This window comes from Megachile rotundata, chromosome 4 (assembly GCF_050947335.1).
Source record: "Megachile rotundata isolate GNS110a chromosome 4, iyMegRotu1, whole genome shotgun sequence".
NCBI lineage: Eukaryota > Metazoa > Arthropoda > Insecta > Hymenoptera > Megachilidae > Megachile > Megachile rotundata.
Genome location: NC_134986.1, coordinates 10954821 through 10977878, shown reverse-complemented (window position 1 = coordinate 10977878; position 23058 = coordinate 10954821). Strand labels below are relative to the sequence as shown.

At 34.6% G+C, this 23058-nt stretch overlaps 3 protein-coding genes across 4 annotated transcripts; all 3 read right to left on the bottom strand.

Moving 5' to 3' along the window:
- Window positions 1-4274: 4274 nt before the first annotated feature.
- On the bottom strand, window positions 4275-9363 carry LOC100876076 (protein obstructor-E). The gene is made up of 5 exons (XM_012281441.2): window positions 9182-9363; window positions 6653-6847; window positions 5442-5626; window positions 4629-4861; window positions 4275-4440 (listed from the first exon to the last, which is right to left on the bottom strand). The coding sequence occupies exons 1-5, from the start codon at window positions 9228-9230 to the stop codon at window positions 4404-4406; spliced, it is 699 nt and encodes a 232-aa protein (XP_012136831.1). The 5' UTR covers window positions 9231-9363; the 3' UTR covers window positions 4275-4403.
- Window positions 9364-10884: 1521 nt separating this feature from the next.
- Window positions 10885-16279, bottom strand: Cpap3-b (cuticular protein analogous to peritrophins 3-B). The gene is made up of 4 exons (XM_003701648.3): window positions 16139-16279; window positions 12932-13255; window positions 11768-12164; window positions 10885-11085 (listed from the first exon to the last, which is right to left on the bottom strand). The coding sequence occupies exons 1-4, from the start codon at window positions 16173-16175 to the stop codon at window positions 10968-10970; spliced, it is 876 nt and encodes a 291-aa protein (XP_003701696.1). The 5' UTR covers window positions 16176-16279; the 3' UTR covers window positions 10885-10967.
- LOC100876191 (sodium/potassium-transporting ATPase subunit alpha) lies at window positions 16139-22921 on the bottom strand. Of its 2 annotated transcripts, none has more exons than XM_076530320.1 (9): window positions 22524-22921; window positions 21754-22066; window positions 21043-21171; window positions 20439-20845; window positions 19713-19940; window positions 18996-19310; window positions 18056-18473; window positions 17549-17837; window positions 16139-17470 (listed from the first exon to the last, which is right to left on the bottom strand). In XM_076530320.1, the coding sequence occupies exons 1-9, from the start codon at window positions 22815-22817 to the stop codon at window positions 16900-16902; spliced, it is 2964 nt and encodes a 987-aa protein (XP_076386435.1). In that variant the 5' UTR covers window positions 22818-22921; the 3' UTR covers window positions 16139-16899. The 2 variants fall into 2 exon arrangements, with proteins under 2 accessions (XP_076386435.1, XP_003701662.2); XM_003701614.3 differs by having other exon boundaries at window positions 19671-19940; window positions 22524-22920.
- Between the last annotated feature and the right edge of the window lie 137 nt (window positions 22922-23058).

Below are 23058 nucleotides of genomic sequence, written 5' to 3'. Positions count from 1 at the left end.
GAAGTAACTTTCCGAAAGAATACGAGGAAAAGTTTCGACGTATTTTCAATCAAACTGGAGGAACACTTTTAATGGGGCGGACTGAGATGTTCTACTTAATGCATAATTAACGGACTCGATAGTAATCTTTCTTATTGTGGAGGTATTGAATTCGGACTAACAATTTGATTGTTATTCTGTTGGGGAAGTTGGGGCGAAAGTTTAAACATTTCTTGGGATTTGTATATTGGGGAGGTAGTTTGAGGTTGTGGGGACTTGAGGATTTGGGAGTTTAGGGATTTGGAGGTTTAGGGATTTGGGGATTTAGGGATTTGGGGATGTGGAGATTTGGGAATTTGAGAATTTGGGAGTTTAGGGATTTGCGGGTTTAGGAATTAGAGAACTTAGAGATTTGAGGATGTGGACATTTAGAAATTTGAGAATTTGAGAATTTAAAGATTTGGGGGATTAGGAATTTGGGCGTTTAGAGATTTGGGGATGTGGAAATTTGGAAACTTGAGAATTTCAAAATTTAGGGATTTAGGGGTTTAGGAATTTAGGAATTTAGAGATTTGAGGACGTGGAAATTTGGAAACTTGATAATTTCAAAATTTAGGGATTTGGGGGTTTAAGGATTTGGGAATTTAGAGACTTAGAAATCTAGAGGTCAAAAACCCCAAAAATTCCCTAATTCCCTTGTTATTTATCTACGTACAACACATATTGCAAAATTGTTCATAATAGAATTACTACAATCAGTCCCCCTAACTCACCACATCGAAAATGGTGACAAATCTAATTGCTACGGTCCAGTTCACCAATCCATTGTACATCTATTTGATGTTGGTAAGACAGAAAGAAACACAGAGAATATCTAACGCGAACATTGAAAGCGAGGGGAACGTTTGGTCGTCCATTCGAAAGCCAATTTACATATTCTATTGACCTTTCCGAGTCTCGCCAGTTCTCTTATTGGTGTAACTTTAGTCTTCAAAGTGTTCCTAATATTACACCCCAACTATTCCGCTAACTTCTCTTTGGTCTCTTGAATGTTATCCCTATAAATGGTTCGAGTGTCCTTGTACAAGTAAACGTATGCTTACGTGCACACATCTAGTCCTGTATCGTACAATTGAATTTCGACTATCAAATCTCAATTGAGCGTGATAATTTAATCGTTCGTCACTTATCATTGTGGTAATTAATAAGTTAATCTTGTATTATTATGGTAAACAAAAATAATAGGGGTGTGTAATGAGGGTGCTCTTATATGGCACCCTGTGTGACTCTACAACTCATTTATTTTTATAAAATTATTTACAAAATTATTACAAAAATATTGTTGTTTTTATTGCTAAAAAATTAGCTAATTAGTCCTTCAAATTTAATACGAATTTAATGTCACAAAAATATTTTAAATATTTTAAAAATAATTAAATCTTCATAAAGTCAAAGCTTGGAATACAGAAATATTTTACTTCTAGATTCTAAATTTGACCTCTACTATAATTATAAAAAAATGAAAAAATTAATAACTTCGACAATTTAAAAAATTAATATATTACTAACAAAATTTTCCTTAATATCCAAAAAATAAATTTGAGTGAATTGTGCTTACAATTAATGTAATCCAACTAAATAAATGTTACCATTTTGTCGATTTCTTTAATGAAATTTTCTTGACTTAAGTATTTAATTTTCCCAATTTTTGGACCTCGTAAGTTAAAAGGCAAAATAGGTATTTTGTATTAGTTTGACTTCTCTCAACAATTTCTGTAATCAATCGAGTGTCAGTAACGTATTTAACGATTTGTAGCGAGTAGCCTGATTGCAATTAGACTTTGACCTAAAGGAAGTGCAGAGAGTTTCGGTTTCCCTTTGTTTCTGCACGGTACTTTAAAGTACTCTTACAATCAGAGCGAATTCAACCGATGCCATGAGCAAGAAATATCAGGTCGGATTGAATCGACCATAAATGAATGTACCGTAGTTACGCAAACATAGTTTAATCGAGAGAGTGGTCGAGAAGTTTAGATTGGTTATACTCATCTGTGTATTCTACTCGCGATTATTACAAATATCTCCAGCAGTTGGCAAGTTATACAAAACTCGAACTGTATTATCATACGACCCTAACTTTGTGTGGTAAGAAGTGTTGGATTGTATTCAATTTTTATGTGCCTCGTAAACAAGATTACATTAAAACGGTTAAAAAAAAATACGCAATTTAATGGACCTTTGTGTATCATTAAAACATTGATATATTAACAAATAAATAACTGTAGTATTAATAAATAACCGCTATAAATTGAATTATAAATTGAAGTATAAATGTACAAGATGGTTTCAACAAATATGAAGTTTAATAAATAATTTGCTCATGGTCATAATATTAAAAAAAAATAATTTAATATAATTCGCATGCAGAATGTACTCGTTGTGAGTTCCTTCAATTTTTATTAAAAATGTAAGCGCTCTTGCGTGGTGCTTTTACTACAAATTAAGCTAGCATGCAAATGAAAAATAAATAATATTAAATGTAGAAAAAGTACATCACCGGTTACACCTATTCTGCAAGAATTGATGTACTGCTGCAGGGATTGATATACTGTTGTAGGAGTTGATATACTGTAGCAGGAATTGTAAGCACTGATGTATACCACTTGTATTACCTGTTAAAATAAAAAAAAGTTAGAAACTACAATATATCAATAAATACCTTTTAATAAATACAAGAAATTGGCTTTGAAAATTTGGAAAAATAAATAAATTTTAAGGTATAATATATTAGAATATAAATAAGAAGGTAATAAGATAAAAATAATGTAATTTTATTGCAGTTCTATAACTTCATTATTACCGTTACGAAAAATTTGAAACAGGTACTAACATGGCGGTTCAAAAGATTTCATTTCCCTCCATTTTTATACTTGTTTTATAAACCGTTTTTTATAAACCGTTAAAGCTCATATTTTCTACAAAAACATTATTCTAATTCCAAAAATAAAACCATCGTGCAATACTAAGTAATAACATTTAAATATTAATTACGAAATACAGTTAATTTTATATTAATACAATGTTAAACGTACGCAAGGAAGCTTCTAGAAAAATGTCTACGCGTAACGGACGGTTAAAGACGCGGATTCATCAAAAAGTTAATATTTGGAATATTCGCGTTTATTAATTGAATATAACAGTTCAAAATGTTGAGTAATTATAAGGACACAATAAATTTAACTTACTGAGTGCATAAATGCGTAAAAGCTGGACAACAATTAAATTACGATGCACAAAATAAAAATTCAAACGTCCGCTTCGTGTCCACTTTGACGAATGATCGATGCACAGGCTCAACGGATAAAACGCGCGCGAACACAGCGTCGTCGCATGCGCCATCTGTCGGATTGCGCGAAAATAAAAATTTTTAAATATTTAAAATCGATTACTTTAAAACTGGACTAAAAGTAATTATAGTTGAGATTTATCAATGATTAATAGTATTCTTCTTTCAGTTTAGTATTCTACAAAAGAATACTGAAAATGTAAAGAAATAGTATAATTATGTATTGAAAAACACCATCGCATAATTATAATATTTTTATAAAAAAATTTCAAAATAAAATTTCGTGTAAAAATTAAAATATATTTTTATAAATAAAATGTAAAACAATGAATAGAATCGAGTGAATATTTCACATTGAAATATAAATAAGGTCTTGTTACCGACGATCGGTAACATCTTTCTTCAAAATTGATTACTTGGAAAAAAAATAAACAAATGCTTCAATTTGTACATACGGCATTAAATACACGTAATTAAGTTGTGAATTAACGAAAATGTTAATTGAATATAATTGTGATATAATTTCTTACTAATTTTGCATACACTCTACTTTCTTTTCGTTCTTAGATTATAAATGAAAGTTAAGAGAACGATGCACGTAACCATATAAATTGTTGCTAACAGAAAACGAGTTATTATGCATGTTTGAAAAAGTACATCAACAAGAAAGTTGTCTTCGGTGAATTTAGAAACAAGAAATATCAAGACGTTCAAGAGAAAGTTACTATCGATTCGCTTCGTCGGTTGCGACAGAAAAGTGAATGATATTTTGTTTTTATACGCATATCTTCGCGAGCGAATGAAATATATTCTTGCGTTAATAGCTGAATTTGATTTCAATAAATACGAATATAATATTATATCCAATCATTTCTTTTTCAACGTTTAATAATTTTGGACATTACGAGAGAAACCGGAATGAAGAGGGTATTAAATTAAGGTAATAAAATTAAGGTAAAATAGAATTTATTATTTATGAACATTCTAAGCACACACATGAATACACACTAAACGAGGATGACGTGATTTTACGATGAATTTGAATCCCGATGCGGGACATATTAATTTAGAAGGTGCTTCATGGTTTCTTGTCGTCATCCTTGTACCAATCCTCACTGCAAATAAAATAATAATATTAAATATAATCTAGTTATTATACATTACAGATTTGAGTGTCATGAAACGTTTATCTCGAATACAAACAGTGTCACCTATTAAAGTTAATTTAGTATTCTTAAAAAAAACATTGTAAAATCTTCATTGTTTATTATTTCTTATTAACTAATTTATGTTTTATGCATACCATCCAGGAACGTTCTCAGGAGCGTCACATCTTTGCTGTTCCTCGTTATAAACAGTACCATCGCTACAACCTTGTTCACGCGGAGTCACACCATTGAGGCAAACATAGAACTTTTGACAGTCATCCGGGTGAGCAAATTTAGGATGATCGACAACCATTCCCCTAGTGTCGACTTGACTTTCTTTCGGACATTCGAATCCATCTTTCAATTTTTTTCCCACTACACCACATCCCTGGATAAATAATTTCAAGCTTAGAAACTGTGATGTAGGAAACTTGGGAATTTGGTAATTTAGATATTTGACAGTTGTTAGAGTTTGGAACCTTGAGAGTTTTGAGGATTTTAGGAGTTAGATAATTAGGATATTTTGGAATTAGGGGATTTAGGGATTTGAGGATTTGGAGATTTGAGAATTTGGGGATTTGGGGATTTGGGGATTTGGGGATTTGGAGATTCAGGGATATTGGATTGTGGGGATTTAGTGATTTAGGGATTTGTGGATTTGTAGATTTGGAGATTTAGAGATTTAGAGATTTGAGGATTTGGTGATTTAGGAATTTGGAAGTTTGGACATTTGAAGATTTGTAGATTTGGAGATTAAGAGATTAAAAAACTTGAAGGTTGGAAGCTTTAAGATTTGGATACTAGAAAATTTACAAAATTGAAAAGTCAATTTTAAGTCAAAACTTAAAACCTTAAAAATTACAGAATTTAGACATTTGAAAAATAAAAAATGTATAAACATGAAATATTAATAATTATCATCAGTCCAATATCATAAATTAATGATAAAAGCATATAAAATTATTTACTTCACGTCCAGCGCTGTCAGGCCACACACAAGTGCCACTATATTCATCGAAATGCAATCCAGTTGTACAAGTGATTTCAATAGCCTCGCCATCGATGCAATTATAAAAGATGTTACAGACCGATGGATCTGGGTGAGCAAAGAAACCGTTTCTTCGTGGACACTTCTTGGTTGGCTGAGGTGGTTCTGTGAAAATGTAACGGGAATTAAAATCACTTTCGCTACTTATCGTCATTGTATCCTGTATGTCAAGGACATTAAACCGCAAGAGCCAATGACACCGGTAACGTTTTGTGCTCCGAGATCTCGACTTTCTAAAAGTATATCTACAGTATTTGATACTATTATTCAGGGTAAATGTAGATCAGACGACAATATTCTGTATCATTATATTTAACACCTTAGGTGTTACCATTAAAGTGGTAACTGTGTGTGATGTGGCTGCAAAACAGATTGTTTGTTTTATTTTGGGAAATAAATTTTTTATTTTTGGAGGTAGATTTATTTGGTACTTTATGAGGGTAATAGTGTTTTAAGGAGGTACTCAATTTTAATACTAATTTATAAATTTTGAGGTTAACAAAGTTTCAAATTTTTAGATTTTTAGGTCCTCGAGTTTTCAAATTTTCAGATCTTCAAGTTTCAAAATTTAAATAGTTACAAATTTCAATTTCGCGAAGTTTTCTGGATTTTGCAACTGCAAGTCTTCAAATCTACGAATTTGCAATTTTTCTAATGTTCAAAATTAGAAGTTTACAACTTCTCTAATTTTCAAGATTAGAAATCCACATTTTCTCTAATTTTCAAGATTACAAAATTTACAAACTTGCAATGCCTGTAATTTTCAAATTTACAAATTCCTAATTTTTGCTCCACAAAGTTATCCATTTTAAAATCTTCTACAATTATGATAGTATAAACATAATATAAAATATTATACATTTTTAAATATCCTACAATTATGTTAGCATAAACATAGTATAAAATATTATACATTTTAATTGCATTGATACATATTTTCTGTTCATATTCTGTATATCTTCCTCATTAAAGCTATCCACAACCCTCACTCATTAATTACTGTCATACATTAAGTTACAAATCCTATGTAGCTCATAACGTGTTAGTATACCAGCAAAAATAATTATAAGTGTTCTATAACTTAATACACTCGTCAGAATTGCGAAATAGTGACAGAAGCGATGGTCTTACGTAGTTCGAGACGATCTCCGCAATCGACGTTGAAGACATGATCACATTTGTTCACCTTACGGTTCAGAGGATCGAAAACAAGTCCATCTGGGCAAAGTTTCTCCGTCGCTATGCCGTCAACGCATTCGTAGTATTTGTCGCATTGCTTTGAATCTTCGTACTGGCCATCTTTATTCGGACAATTGAATGCACCGTCTGTAACATCAAACAAGTTTCGCGTGAATGAAAGTTGTTCATCTATATTCAACTTCCATGTTTTCTCCGATTCTTTTCTATGCTAATGATCTTAGAAATCTCTTACATTGTTGATATTCTTATATTTTAAATTGTTATCTTGTTACACCTTTCATTTTTAATATTCTGAATATTTATTGAAAGTATTGAAACATTAACAATATTGAAGCTGAAAATTTTTAAGTATTGATAATATATGTAGATTTATATTATATGTAATAAATTTCTGAGTTCTTCAATTATTATAAATTAAACAGTCATTGAGAAATTCAAGGGTCATGTAAGAAGTTAAATAAATTACAGAATAATATTTCTAATTAAAGTTAACCTGAATTTATGTGCAACACCGTTGAAAAGGTTATAATTGCTAGAATAATTTATTGTAGTTATTAAAGCTATTGCATGATGCAGATAAAATCATAAGTGGCAACTTCGTTGTGAAAACGATGAAAGTGCTAATCACGGCCATTACTTTTTCACCGATTTACTCGCACGATAAAGAAAAGAAATCAATGCAGTGCATAAATCGGGTGAGACAGTTAATGCTACAGTAGAGAACTATTATATAACTTTCATATTTCTATTAAATTTTCAATTTATCAATTTTTAAATTCTCAAATATTCAAATTAAAAAATTGTCAAGTACTCAAACTTTTAAATTTGCAAATTTAATTCCCAACTTCCTAAATATCCAATTTCCCAAATTCCTAAATTCCCGAATTTCAAAATTTGCAGATTCCATAATTTCCAAATCTCTAAATTCCCAGATCCCATAATTTTCAAATCTCTAAATTCACAGATTCCATAATTTCCCAATTTCTAAATTCCCAAATCCCCATGTTCTCAAATCCTCACACTTCCAGATCTCCACATACCTAAATCCCCACATTCCCAAATCCGCACATTCCCGAATCCCTATATTCCCAAATCTCCGCATTCTTAAATCCCTTTATCCCCAAATCTCTATATTCGCAAATCCTTATATCCCCAAATCCCTATATCCCCAAATTCCTACGTCCCCAAATCCCTAATTTCCCAAATTCCTAAATTCCCAAATCCCTAATTTCCCAAATCCCTAATTTCCCAAATTCCTAATTTCCCAAACCCCTAATTTCCTAAATCCCTAAATCCCCAAATCCCCAAATTCCTAATTTCCCAAACCCCTAATTTCCTAAATCCCTAAATCCCTAAATCCCCAAATCCCCAAATCCCCAAATCCCCAAATCCCAAATTCCATCTGCCAAATTTTCCACATTCCCCCTTTTCCGAAAGTTTCTCCTACATAATCAAATCTACATATCCTACAGATAAAAATCCTCGTTACAATAGCAAGGTGAATAGTTTTCACTCAACAAAAATGAATGGCACAAAAAAGAGAAAGGAGTGTGAAGGAATTTCTTAAATTTCTCCAATGTTCCTCGTGACATTTACTTCGCAAGATATGCCGGAAATCAATGCCACGCTTCAAGAGGCATATAAAGTAGCCTGGCGAGAAATGTTACATCGAATATATGCAAGCTGGTCGAACCAGACCAACTTCTCTTTCCGTTCCACGAATATCCTACTGATCGGTATTGTTTTATTTCTTTATGTAATTTATCGGTTTTACACGGCGTACCGGGACGATAACCACGACGGATACTTATGCAACCCGGCAAGTAGTAGATCTGACATTTACGCTTTAGAAAGTTCAGTCCGGCTGTCTCTTACGCACTCTCCAAACGAAATGAATACCTTTCGATGTGTCCGTGCGTACACGGACCGTTTTTTCATGGGATGGACAACGGGTTTCAGATATTTTAAATAGGCAGATTTGACCGGTTCTACGCGATTACAATACCGGAAATTCTGTTGCATTTCAGGTGTTGCGCGGTACGTGCCAAGAAATCAAGAGAAAGTCGGAGATCTCTGTTTCAGTGAAACCGATCTTTTTATTCCCCGTAATTAGCATGCACTGTTCTTGTTTCCACTTAGTAACCTGGAATGTTGCGGCAATTTTTTGTTCCAAATATACCTATTTTAGAATTCAAAATGACTCGATGACTCTTGGAATTTTTACAAATATGAAATGTCAATTATTACTTCATGTCTGATTAAATTACCTCGATGTTCCATATAAAAATTGCAACAAAGACTTGAAAATATTTTTACCTAAATTATCTAGCAGTTACACAAGTGATATTTCAAGTTGAATGCAATATTAGTCAGTTATAAGTGATCTACATCAAAATTTAAGTAAATTAAAATAAAATTTAAGTAAAATCCCAAATTCGACAAAATGGAAGCACTACTCACGCGTTGCAGCCACGACAGCCAATATCGTAACAAGGGAAGCTCTGATCATTTTTATCCTAATCACAAAATCTGGCAAAAAATGGAATCACAAACGTCACTGGAGATCGTAATCTCTATTTTTTGCTGTTCCTTTGAAATGGTGTCTCCGTCGCGAAACACTGCAGCTCTTCAGCAACTCACCACGGGGGTATACCCCATTGGCCCCACTACACCCAATGTTTCTTCCCCACTTTCGCCGCGTTTTCATCGATGGATAACCGTCTAGAACCAAGATTGATCGAAGGTACCACGCGCTCTTACTCTTCTTTCTCTTTTCTCGAATCAGCGTTGCTCATCTTTTTCCTCTTCTTACTCTCACCTCGACGTCCTTCGATGGTCTTTACGGAAAAATTACTATTACCGTGATCTTTCTGGGTTCGACGCATACTTCGATCCTTTCGAAACACGAATTCTCGGATTCTAATGCGGTATTAATGTGCTTCTTAACATTTTGATGCTTGCTCATGGATTCGTGACTGTTGCCTTTGCGCCATTGTTACCTTATTGCAATTAATTTTGTAAGTTTTTGTTTTAATTTTGTAATTAATTTTGTGATTAAGTATTTACGTTCAATAAAGCTATTACAGTTTCATCAATAATTACTTAGTGACAAAGAAAATGAATTTTATCAAACATCTAATACTAGTTTTTTACACCTTTGCTTTAAAATTTGTTGTATCATTGTATCAATACTATTCATATAATTTATTTAAATTTTGCCTTCATACAATTTGAAGATTGTACCAACCTAAATTAGCAACCATGATGTTAAGTACAAATAAATTAAATTAAATATTTATATCGTTAATATCTAATATTTGTGATGTTGAAAAATATGTAATGTGATGTTTAAAAATGAGTAATGTAATTTTATTGAATAAGTAATGTAAAATATTATTGAATTACTTATCTGTACAAATTTAACCTGCAATTCTCCTTCTAGCTTCAATTTTACCTTTTAACTTTCATCTCCAGTTCTGCTAAAAACAAATTGATAAAATATTAAGAATACCGTGGTATTACACAATGTTCCACATTATTTCAACATCGAAACGAATATATGAATAAAAAGTTAAACCCGTCGAATAAAAAGATATTATTTTATTAACTGTTACGAATCTCGCTTCTACATTCGCTGTTTTATTTGTATACTTTCTTTAATGATATGTTATTTCCACATCGAGCGTATCTTACATAATTCCACGTTAATAATTAGGAAAATGCTACATCTATCATAAAAGTGTTAGTGTAGTTTGATGAAGTTTTTGGACGTTTCATGTGAAATGTAGGGAACTAAGAATCAATCACTTTCACTACAATGGAAATTTACGGACGATGAGAATTCGTTATAAAAGTGAAAGAAAGCTAGTTCTGTTACGGTCGTCAACAATTGAGGAACTCGATAAAAAAGAAACATCTATCACAATATTGCATTTTAATTTAGTAGATTTTACTTTACTATTCACTTCAGTAATATTTACTTTACTAGTGACTTCAATTAATACTTACAGTATTTTACTAATGTCAGCAAGTATTAAAAACCCTAAAGTATCTTACTGTGCCCTAAGACTGGCATAGTAATCCTCATAATACACATACACAAACAATGGGATTCATGGATCGTTGATTAACGTAACATTTTAATAATTTTATTAAAAAAAAAATTGTATTAAAAATGTTTTATTCACCAGGTGGTATTTAATATGTCAATGAGTATTAAAATATACACATGAGTTTAGTCTTAAATCTACGTTGGTTTGCCGCCTTTTCTTCTGCTGGGACCACCAGTGGGTTTTGGCTTTGGCGGTGGATGTTCCAAGGCGTCCAACTCTTCGTCAGTCAGTTGACCTTTGTACCAGTCTTTGCTAAAATTTTATAAAACGAATATTAGTAGCTTTTAATCATTAGCTAACTTGAACTTGATACAATTAAAATTATAGGCTGATTGTCCTCATGTAGCATTAGGGGTTGTGGGTTGTTGGATTATATTTATTACAAATCCCCAAATTCTTAAATCACCGAGTTTCAATTCCCCAATTTTCCATCGTCTCAAATTTTCAAATTCTCCAAATCTTCAAAACCGTAAATTTGTCAAGTTTCCCAAGTTCCAAGTCTTTAAATTGTCAAACCCCAAAATTTCCAAGTTTCCAAATTCTCAAATCCCCCAAAACTCCAAACCCCCAAACTTTTCAAATCCGTAACTTTCCCTCCCAGTCTCTCAAATCTCCAAATCTCCAAACCCCCAAATTTCTCAGATCCCCAACTCTGCTTCCCAGTCTCTCAAATCCCCCAAATCTTCAAACTCCCATATTCCTCATATCCCCAACTTCGCCTCCCCGTCCCTCAAACCTCCCAAATCTCCGAACCCCCAAATTCCTCAAATCCCTAACTTTCCCTCCCCATCTCTCAAATCCCCAAATCTCCGAACCCTCAAATTCCTCAAATCCCAACTTTCCTTCCCAGTCCCTCAAATCCCCAAATCTCCAAACCCCCAAATTAATCCCTAAATCCTCAAACCCACAAACTACAAACTTTACATCAGCTTACCACTCAGGTATCTTCCTAGCCCAATCACACTTTCCAGTGCGTTCATCAAAAGCTTGACCCAGCTTGCACCCGCTTCTCCTAGGTACCTCACCATTCACGCAAACATAGAAATACTGACAGTCTTCTGTATCAGGGTATCGAGGATGCGTCGCAGCGACAGAATCGTCGACTTTTGGACAGGTGAAGTTGAAAAGCTCTCTAGATCCACAACCCTTCTTCTGGGCCTCATCGGGCCAGTTACAAATCCCCGTCTTCTCGGAGAAGACCAAACCATCTGGACAAGTGATCATGTTGAACTTTCCCTCGACGCAATAGTAGAACGTGTTGCAATTTCGAGGATCTTCGTGGGCGAAGTAACCGTGCATTCTTGGGCAATGCGGTGATGGCTGCGGTTTTTCTGCAAAGGAAATTCACCGTCAGTTTTTTATAGAAGGTTCTTAGACTAGTTTTTTATATTGTTGAATGTTTTGCTGTTTGGTAACATGGTCGTACTTTTTGATGATGTGTATGAAGAGAGAAGGAGGTTAAAAGTACATATGTCTATGTATTATATGTATATGTATTGTGCTTCTATGCATGTGTGCTACTAAATAGCACTAAATAATTCTACAAAATAATGTCAATGTAAGGTGTACAAATTAAGAAACTGTACATAAATGAAGGTTATTCTATTAATTATTATATCATGGTCATAGTATACATAGACACTTATACGTATAATCTATCTTATAAATAAACAAATTCATTTATAAATGTGGTATAAGTTGTTCAAGTACTAAGCGCATTTACATACATAAAATATAACAATTTTGCACAAAAATCACTTATGTATTTATACATTTATTGTACGTCTTTTATAGACATTGTAAAATGACTCTTTGAAATAATTCTCTGTGGATTTCTGCCACATAATCTGACAATTCTAATATACTTAAAACAACTTGTGAATTGAAGAATAAAAGAGTTGAAGATCTGTAAATTAATCTCCTAAAGTTAGCAACGAAAGCTTGATGAACATTCTACCATTGAGAAATACTCCAAAGAATGAAAACGGACTAATTAAATGTTGTTTCTACGATTTCCGCAGCATCGAACTTTTTAAAGAACATCCGTGTATTTAAGTAACGAGGATACCGTGAATCGACACGAGAAATCAATACTTACGTAACTTCGGCCTCTTGGTGCAATCAATTCCGAAGGGTAGATCGCATTTTTCGTGTTGCGGGCTGAAGTCGTTGAATACCAAACCATCTGGGCATAGTTTCTCCGTGAATTTACCATCCCGACAGTCGTAGTATTTGTCGCACTGTTCTGCGTCAGGAAAGTAACCATTCGGCTCAGGACATTGATCCGAAAGTTCGTCTTCGTCCTCGTACTCTTCTTGCTCCTCCGCTGCGGTTTGTTGCTTTTTTTGCAAACTTGGCACAGCTGCCTTCCGACGATTCTGCTCGGCTGCCTCTTGTTTTCTCGTTAAAGCGGTGACAACGCCTAAACAATATTTCAATTACTCTCATTATACTAACGTCTTTCTCTTTTTCTTTTGGACAAACTATATTTATTTCTAGGTGGTTGATTATCGGTTTCAGTTTATTATTTTAGTTTGGATGACGTCTAAAGGATACTTTAGTTGCCATCACTAATACTATACTTGATATTTTGTCATTGACAGTCACCTTGCTACAATATTTAGTTTTACCAATTTCATTATCAGTTGCTTTAATGTGATCTTTTATCTTGAACGATATTTCAGTCACCAATAATCCTAACAGTATCCTTGAACAGTGTCCATTTTGTCATTGACAATCACCTTGCTGCAATATTTATTTCCTACCAGCATCCTGGTCACCGGTTTCACTATATTTTTTTATTTCAATCGATATACATAATGTGCAAAAAATTATGGTACAAGATAACCACATTCAGAAGTCAAACAAAAAATTTGGGAATCAACACTTGATAAATAAAATTTGAACTACAGCTTAGTCATCCAGAAATTCAGGGACTTGAAAGTTTGAAAACATAAAAATTAAAAAAGTTTGAGAATTTTAAGCTTAAAAACGTTTGACAATGTACAACTTGAAAAATATTGATTAATTTGCTATGAAATGAAGAAAGTTCAAATTTGAAATATAACTTGACAATCTAAAAGCGTTCGTATCGATGTTTTTATCGAAAGGAAGTCAGCGTAGTAGAAAGGTAAAGTCCTAGTTACGTCTTTGCGTGCAATGCGGATGTATCCGCATTGGCGAGCAGGAATAACAAATGAAATAGGAATAAAAGAAGAGGGAAAGAATCGCAAACAAGATGAAATAAAAACGGTGAATGGCGAGAGAGGGTCAACTGGTCTCGCAGTATTTTCAAGGCAGCGCGACGTCTTGCGTCCCTGAACAAAACGCCGGTTGTGCGTAAACTCTGCGCCGGTCGACCTCGCGAACGGAAGAAAGCGAGAAAGTGCTCGACTGCTTCGCCAGAACTTAAATGTCGTTTAATCGTTCAGACCTGTTCACTTTCCAACACTCTATATAGGCCTCGGTGCGTTTTGAAGATCCTAGATAACGAGAAATGGAGAAGCTACGAAGCTAATTAGAATATTTCAAATATACTGGGTGTTCAAGTGTGACTTTCTTCATGAAATCTGTGGTACCATTTAAGATGAATGAAATTATGAAACAGTTGCGGTTTTGTCATTTAATTATGGGGATGAATGAGGTGCTCTGTGCAGGGTGTGATAATTAAATATAGGTTGTTATTGTATGAGTTGATACATAAAATTAAGAGGTCGAGGTGATTTTGAATATTGTCTATCTTGGAGTTAGAAATGTTCAAAATGACCTTTGTCAGCATTAAAACCATGTAATATTGTTATATAATTTAATAGATGAAAAGAACCTAATTGATGTTATATATTGCGTATCCAAAGCGACCTTCATCAGTCATCTAACATTTTTCTATAATTTGTATGTTTCATGAACTCATTTTGTGTATAGATTTTATCAACCCAGTATTTAATTTTAACCTGTATACATTTAAGTTTGTATAAGAATTTAGAATAATAGTTGAGAAATGTCTAAAGATACACAGTAAACATGTTCTCAGAAGTGTTTTCATGACTGGAAAGTGGGTTTAATTAAATAGACAAGTTGATAAATATTGAAGACCGCTTTTCGTTTAATTTGTTGCTCGTGCTGCAAGCCGACACGTGGTATAGAGAAATTAAACTTTCTATTAGTTTAAGGTGGACTGATTTCTCAATAACAACGGATGGCGTAAGTTGTTTCGTGATCAAATAGATATCGTGTGTACACGCAGAACGTAGCTATTTTTAAATGAACTTTTCTAATTCTATGATAGAATTTTTATATTTTTATGAGCAACTCTTTCAGGTTTAAATTTCTAAGTTCTTCAGTTCCTAAATTTCTGAGATTCTATGTTTTGAAATTTTCATGATTTCAATTTGTAAAATTTTCATATTCTCAAATTCCCCAAGTTCTCAAATTTCTCAAATTCTTCAATTCTTCAAACTCTCCAATTTCCCAAACTCTCCAATTTCCCAAACTCTCCAATTTCCCAAATTCTCCGAATTCCTAAACTCTCAAATACCAAAATTCTCAAATTCCCCAAATTTCCCAATTTCGCAAATTCTCTAATTCCCCAAATTCTCCAATTTCCCAAACTCTCCAATTCCCCGAATTCCCCAATCCCCAAATCCCCGAATTCCCAATTCCCCAAATACTCAAATCTCCAGTATTCCTAATCTCCCTACTCTCCAATCCCCAAATTCCCAAATCCGATAATTTAAAATTCCTATGCATCTCCATGACCTCATCGCACTTCACGTCACAGTGCATTCACTATGCACACCGGTGCCCACAAACTCCCGAGTGGGCACATCTCCCATCACTGTTTTAACCCATACGCACATAAACTACCAATGAAACATAATTCCTACATCAAATGCAACTTTCGTAAACATTCTAAAAAGAACTCTGCAAAACAGATTTGCGACAATATTGCAGCAGCTGATCAAAATGACGTAATAACTGAATCTGTATCATTCTTATAACGAGTAAAACAATACCTCGGCTAAAGGTCACTAGTCAAACTAGATGTCGCATTATCACTTATTGTCACTCTTTACAATTCTTTTCGACTCAAATTCTTTACGGATGTAACATATTATTCATAGGTCAAACTCCACTTTTTTTAACTTTGATTTTAATGTCAAAGTATCAAAGTAAACTTGATCACTTCAAATGTGTACATATATATACTTTCATGAAATCATAGAAAGGATTGATAATATTATAGAAAGTTGAAATGTTGCAATGTACCTAATTATCGAAATGCAGTTGTACTCGTTTAATTACTCACCGAGACAGATTAGCAAGCAAAGTACCTCCGTCTTCATCCTGACGGAGGACAGGATTGACCAGAAGGGAATACGGTCTTGTTATCTCGAAATCAAGTCACGGTTCTTCGAACGTGAGGGAATTGATGACTAGAGACTACTGGGCCTCATCGAGAGGGTCCCACGGTCTTATATGCATCCCCCACTTTTCCATCCATGAGGTTACAACACTCGATGACCGCGTAGAACCAAAGGAGAACCATTGCTCTTCTGCATACTCGCGTCGGACGAATGCTCCGTTAAAGATGCATCCAGTTAACTGTACATCAAACAACGCACCTCCCTTGGCCATTTTTCACCATAAAGTATCGAAAATCGTGAAAGCTTATCGACAGACACGGTCAATCTCTTGCGTTTACATTTCCCTCATATTTCTTCCTGCCAGGAGGCCATTTTGTTTCGGTTAAGATGAGATACACTTTTTTATTTGTCGTTTATAGACTTTGCTTCCATTTTATTTATATGTATACTCCTCTGCATTTTTCTTTGGACCTACTTTATGTTTTTTAAATTTATACTTCTTCATGTTTAACTTCTATACTTTGTTTATTTTCTTCAGATTTTCTTCTTCTTTGAAGACTTCTTCTTTGCATTCATCTCAGATGATATATTTGTATATATCTTCTTATATATTTGTATACATCTTCTTTTCGTTTATATTTCTTTACTCCTTTGCATTTAGACTTGCATCTCATATTTATCTCCCATTTTACTTAGTCCAAATTTAGTAACAAGTTTCCCGATCCCACCATCCACGCGGATTTCTCCTAACCCAAAGCTTCCTAAGTTCGTCGTACATCAAAATGATTACAGCGTACGGCACAGCCAGTAGCCACCATTCGAATTTCAACGCATACGTGTTCAAAATTTGATCCATGTACGGAGCGTAACAAACAACGTATGCTACAACGAGCTCGAAAAGTATTCCGGCGTTGAGGACCCAGTTGTGCATGCCATGATGGAAAAGAGAGTTCCGTCGGGTTTTGCAGATCATCACGTCGGCTACCTGGACGATCACTATGCTGACGAAGAAAGCAGTGTGGCAGGTATATTCCAGAACCTTGCGTTGGTCGTATGTCCACTCTTGGCCAAAACTGTCTTTCAAGTCGTTTACGACGCTGCTGTCCCATAGAGGACGCAGGTTTAATAGTCTGCTGGGTAAGAAACCGTGTTCCGCCATCACTACGAAATAGGTGAAAAATCCAGCACACGTTTCGATGATGCCGATCTGACCGTAGGCCATGAAAATCAATCGACGACTGACTAGATGATCTATATAGGGTATTCTCGGTTTTCTAAAAAACAGAATTTATCTCAAGATTGATATGGAGTATTAGAATTCTTTAACTGAGATTTTTAAGAGAAGAAAGTACCTCAACATAATATCTGATTCGGATTTTTCATAAGCTAGAGACACAGCTGGCCATATGTCGGTACCCAGATCTATGCACAGTACACAGATCACGCCCACAGGCAAAGGAATCCCGAGAACAATGAACGCCAAGAATGGTATTATTTCAGGAACATTACTAGCCAAGGTGTACGCAATGCTCGACTTCAAGTTATCGAATACTCTTCGTCCTTCCTCGATTCCGGTAACAATCGATGCAAAGTCGTCGTTTAATAAAACTAAGTCAGCGACCTCTTTGCTCACGTCTGAACCTAATATACCCATCTTAGTTAACATTCCTTAAGTCAACTGAACAATGTTAAATTAAACAGAACTATCAGGTCAAATTTTATTAGTGTCACCACTGCAGCAGTCAACATATTCATTTGAACATTGAGAATATTTTACAGAAGAGGTACACTAATATTTAATGGAGTGTAATAAAAAGGAACTCAATAATGTAATTGAATAGATTATATGAAAAAGTTACCTGCAATTCCCATGGCAATACCAATATCGGCCTTCTTCAATGCCGGTGAGTCATTGACACCATCACCAGTGACCGCAGTGATCAAATAAAGCCGCTGACAACTTTCCACTATCTGAAGCTTCTGCACAGGCGATGTTCTCGCGAAAATGATTTCAGGATACTGTCTGATGATCCCGTCCAGTTGATCCGACTGTAGATCGCGTAGCTCCATCCCCGTTACCACGATCGAATGCTTTTTGTCGTTGTCATTGTGAAAGAGGTTATCGTCGGTGAAGATACCAACATATTTCGCGATTGCCTTCGCTGTGTCAGGGTGATCACCAGTTACCATGATCACCTTGATTCCGGCACAACGACATTTGTACAATGCATCTGGTACTGTTGGCCTCGGGGGGTCCATCATCGCTATCAATCCGATCTGATAACATGCCCATTTGTTTGTGAATTAGAATAGGCTTGAAAGTAATTATGTTCTTTGAATTCCTACTTGATGTTATATATTACTGTTATTTTAATAATATGCAGTTAACTGTTGTCATGACTGTTTAGGGATGGAAGTTTAGAAAATGTGGCAATTTAACTATTTGGAAGTTTGAACATTTGGAAAGTAGAAATAATCTTACACATATAAATATAAAATTATATAAAATTTCATAACCTTAAAATTATCTTAAAATGACCTTGAAGTAACCTTACAATAACCTTGCAATAACCTTACATTAACCTTACAATAATCTTAACATAATCTACAAAAGGCAAACGTCCTTCAACCAATTATACCATTAAATAAAACAGCACCCAACTCGTCGTTTGCATATTTCCTACATGATTCAGGAAAGGATTCCGGTTTACGGTCGTCCCTGGTTATAAATACACTTAAGAATCCGAAAAATGTCATACAATGCACAAAACAATATTAACGTCTCTATCGTGAGCTTACTAGTCTCAAATTGTGAAGAGGAAAATTTGGTGGATCCTCGTTGAACTGAAAACCCAGAGGGAAAGCAGAACGCGACAGATCGAGATCCGCGAATCCAAGTACCCGTTCGCCATTATTCGCAAGAATGTAACAAGATTCCGTATACGCGTTCTTGATTTCGTCATTCAGTTCTCTTGTCTCGTTACCGAACGCTACGGTCGAGCATCGTTCCAAAACTGTTTCTGGTGCACCCTTCAAGCAAACAAAATGCCTCTTGTGATGCACGTGGACGTTGGCCTGAAACTTGTCCGTTGAGTTGAATGGTATTTCGAACACCTACGTCATAAATACACAGACATAAATTAGTACTTCTTATTACATTTATTGTGTATTGAAAATTAAAGAAATTATCAATTCCAAAACAACACAAATGCAGAAATGCAGTACAAATGCAGTATTCTTAAAAGACGTCCTATTTCCATTAATTTTACATTAATTTCTGCTTTTACTGTATTTTTGCCGACTGTATTTATGTTTACTGTATATTAGTATTTAGTGTATCATTTATACGTAACGTCAGGTATATTTGAAAAGCTGAATCAAAACGGTGAAGGGAGAATTAAGGAAAGTACTTGGAAGTTTTTTGGAAGGTAGATTCGTGTTATTTTGGGATTCGCTTCACTTGCGATATTACACCTTTGGATAACTTTTTCTGTAAGTATTCACGCCTCCTCTCACCAGCACTGTCATGCACTTTAGCAAAGCAGCGTCAGAAGCATCCCCCAAAATTTGTCTCTTGTGCAGAGGCGGCATTGGTTTGTTTTTAGGTAAGGGTGCCCATTCAGCGCGATTACAAAGACTAGCCACTCTAGCTAAATTATGAAACCCTGGATTCTTTATGTATTTTCTCCACCCGTCGGAAGCCATTACCTCTCGCAATTCACCGTCATACCACATGTGTCGCACCTAATTACACAAAATCCGTTTTTTCATCTCATATACAAATGCGATACAAGAAGGGTGATCCTGTCAGAACTAAACTTTCCATGAAAGCGACCATTGAAAGTTTTTTATAAAAACTATATTCTACATTTAATACTAAAAGGATATAATCATATAAACAAAATTATAGAATTACTCAAAAGACCATCTTTTGAGGTTAGACTTGATAGTCTAATCATCAGTTCACGTCATTTCAAAAATTTATTTTTACGTAACTACTTATATTACTACTTATAAATAAATCTCTCAATAAATATACAGATATAGTTTGTACTATTTAGCGATGCAAGTTTTCGTCTTAATTTTCTGCACAAACATGGCGGAGCCGCTGTGTATAATTAACCAACGTACACTCGAGTGTAAATTATCCTCAGATAAGAACTTCAATCATGCACAAGTGTCAAATATATTTCGAGAATCACCCTGTATAACTAAGTTTCATCAATAGTAAACGAAGCTTACGGTCATTTTATTCTGAGTGAGTGTCCCCGTTTTATCGCTGCAGATAACAGCAGTGCATCCCAGTGTCTCGATAGCTTTCAGACGTTTTACCAAGCAATTTTTATTTGCCATTCTCTTGGCTGTTAGAGTGAGACTAGCGGTCACTGTGGCTAATAGTCCCTCGGGAATGTTCGCTACTATGATACCGATCAGAAACACCATCGAGTTGATCAAAGTGTAGCCCATAGCGATGGACAAAGTGAAGAACAGGATTCCGAGGAAAATCGCCCAACTGGAGATTAATTTCATAAATCGATGAATCTCGCGGGAAAGCGGAGTTGGCCTTGGTGCCAACTTCGATGTTAACTTTGCGACTCTTCCCATCACCGTGTGGTCACCACGAGCTACCACGACGCCTTTTCCGGTTCCTGTTGTGCAACAATTTTTAGACATTTTAATAGAAGTGCATAGTTTATATTCATTTCATTTAGAGCATTAATTTATTAAATTAATAGCAAGTTGTTGTAGAACATTTTCTTGAATAGTTTTATAATTCGGCGATTCTAAATAGGTAATTTTTATGTAAATATTTGCAATGCGAGAGTACTTGTTGCTTCTGGGTTACCTTCCACTATGTCTGTTGAAAAGAAAACCATGTTTTTCGCTTCGAGAACGCTATCTACCGGATGAACGTTGGCTGTTCTCAAAAGTGGAAGCGATTCACCAGTGATGGAAGCATTATCCACCTTCAAACCTTAAAATTACAAAATTTCAGACGTTGGAAATTTGAAACACTTAAATATTTAACAATTCGGAATTTCAGTTGCATATTTAGGTCTTTCATATACTTTTACTTTAGTACAAAAAATGTTTTTAAAATTCATGAAAAATTGATTCCATGGAAGTGGATTGTAAAGAAAGAAAATTGCATTTTATGAAGGTAAAATAATTTTAAAATTGCTCTCAATTGAGAAGTGAAAATAATGTTCTCGTTTCAATCATCGAATGTAAATGCAGTTGAAAACGTTTGATCGTTTAATAACAGAACTTCATAAAAACTTAAACGAATAGCTTCATAACGTGAAATTACCAGACTATTAAAAATAACAAGTTTTCACGTTATCGTACTTCAACGTGTCTTTTCAATCGTAAATACAATCTACTATTAATGTCACTCGAGTTGAATGATTGATTCCGAGAACACTCGATGGTTCTGTAAATTGTGTTTACAATAAAATCAACACGATATCTCGAGCGTCGACGAAGAGAAAGGCGAAGACTTTTTTTCTCGAGAAATAAGAAAGTTACGCTTGCAACTACAACGATACGAATTTACCTTGACATTCCAGGACTCTAATGTCAGCGGGTACTCGTTCACCGGTTTCCAAAAGGACAATGTCCCCGACAACCAATTCGGCCACGCTCAATTCCTTCTTTTCACCGTCCCTCAGGACCTTCGCTTTCTGCGGTACCATTTGCTGGAACGATTCCATGATTCGAGAGCTCCTTGATTCTTGATACTGGCTAAAAATTGCCGTGATTACAGTTAGGCTGACCAGCACGATACCGATTCCTAGATGCTCCTTCGACGCTTCGCCGTATGTTCCTTGTTCCAGCAGGTAATTGCAGAAACAGAGCAATGCACCCACCTGGGAAGGCAACGATAAACCTCATTCAATGCAATTAAAACAATTACAAAAATCAAAATACTACTCTGAGGTTCAAAAATTAAAAACCTTCTGAGACTCTAAAAATAAATAAATAATACATCACATTTATAAATGTCAGAGAATTTAATTCAGCTCGAATTAGTCAACTTCAATCATATTTGATAACTGTAACTAGACTACAGGTTAAATAAAATATTTCTTGTCTATAACATTAATCCACGTAATAGTCTAATTTTTACACACTCTGTATCCTTTAATAAATTTACTGTCTAATTATCTCCATACTATCCCGACATCTTTAGTGTAATACAGTTACTAAATTAGCTGTAATTTAATTCAAATTACAGTTTCAAGAATAATAGACTTGGCCGTAAAAATTACATTTTTTCATTTAAATTAAGAGAAGAAAGGAAAGAATTTAATGTGATCTGAGTACCCAAATCAGCGCGGAAAATCCTCCAAAGCAACGGTTTAAGAATTTCAACACGCTAGAAGTCTTTTTCGGTGGTGTCAGTGCATTCAGTCCACTTTTGTTCAGGAGATCGCGCGCAGCAACCGTGGATAGGCCACGCGTTGCATTGGTTTGCAGACTTTGCAATAAATCTTCCGCAGATTGTAGGTGAACGTCTGTTTCGATATCACGTCGCAAGGATTCCAGGTTGGTGGTGGCATTCTGTTGTCTCCGCTTCTTGTAGCATCGTAGTATCCTCCAGTTTAATAAACGATTCATTTTCGCATTGGGTAAAAATTAAAAGGAAAACATTTTTCTTATCAAAATAACCAAAATTCGAGGATCAAATCGAGATATCGATACTCGAGTGTAACGTCATTCAATTGCTATAATTTATATTTTACAAGTATTTCAATAGTAATCTATTTTACAAAATATGTGTTACAAGTTGTGAGACTATGATGTGTTTAAATTTAAAATATTTCAAATTCAGAAAATTTACAAATTCGAATCTCAATTT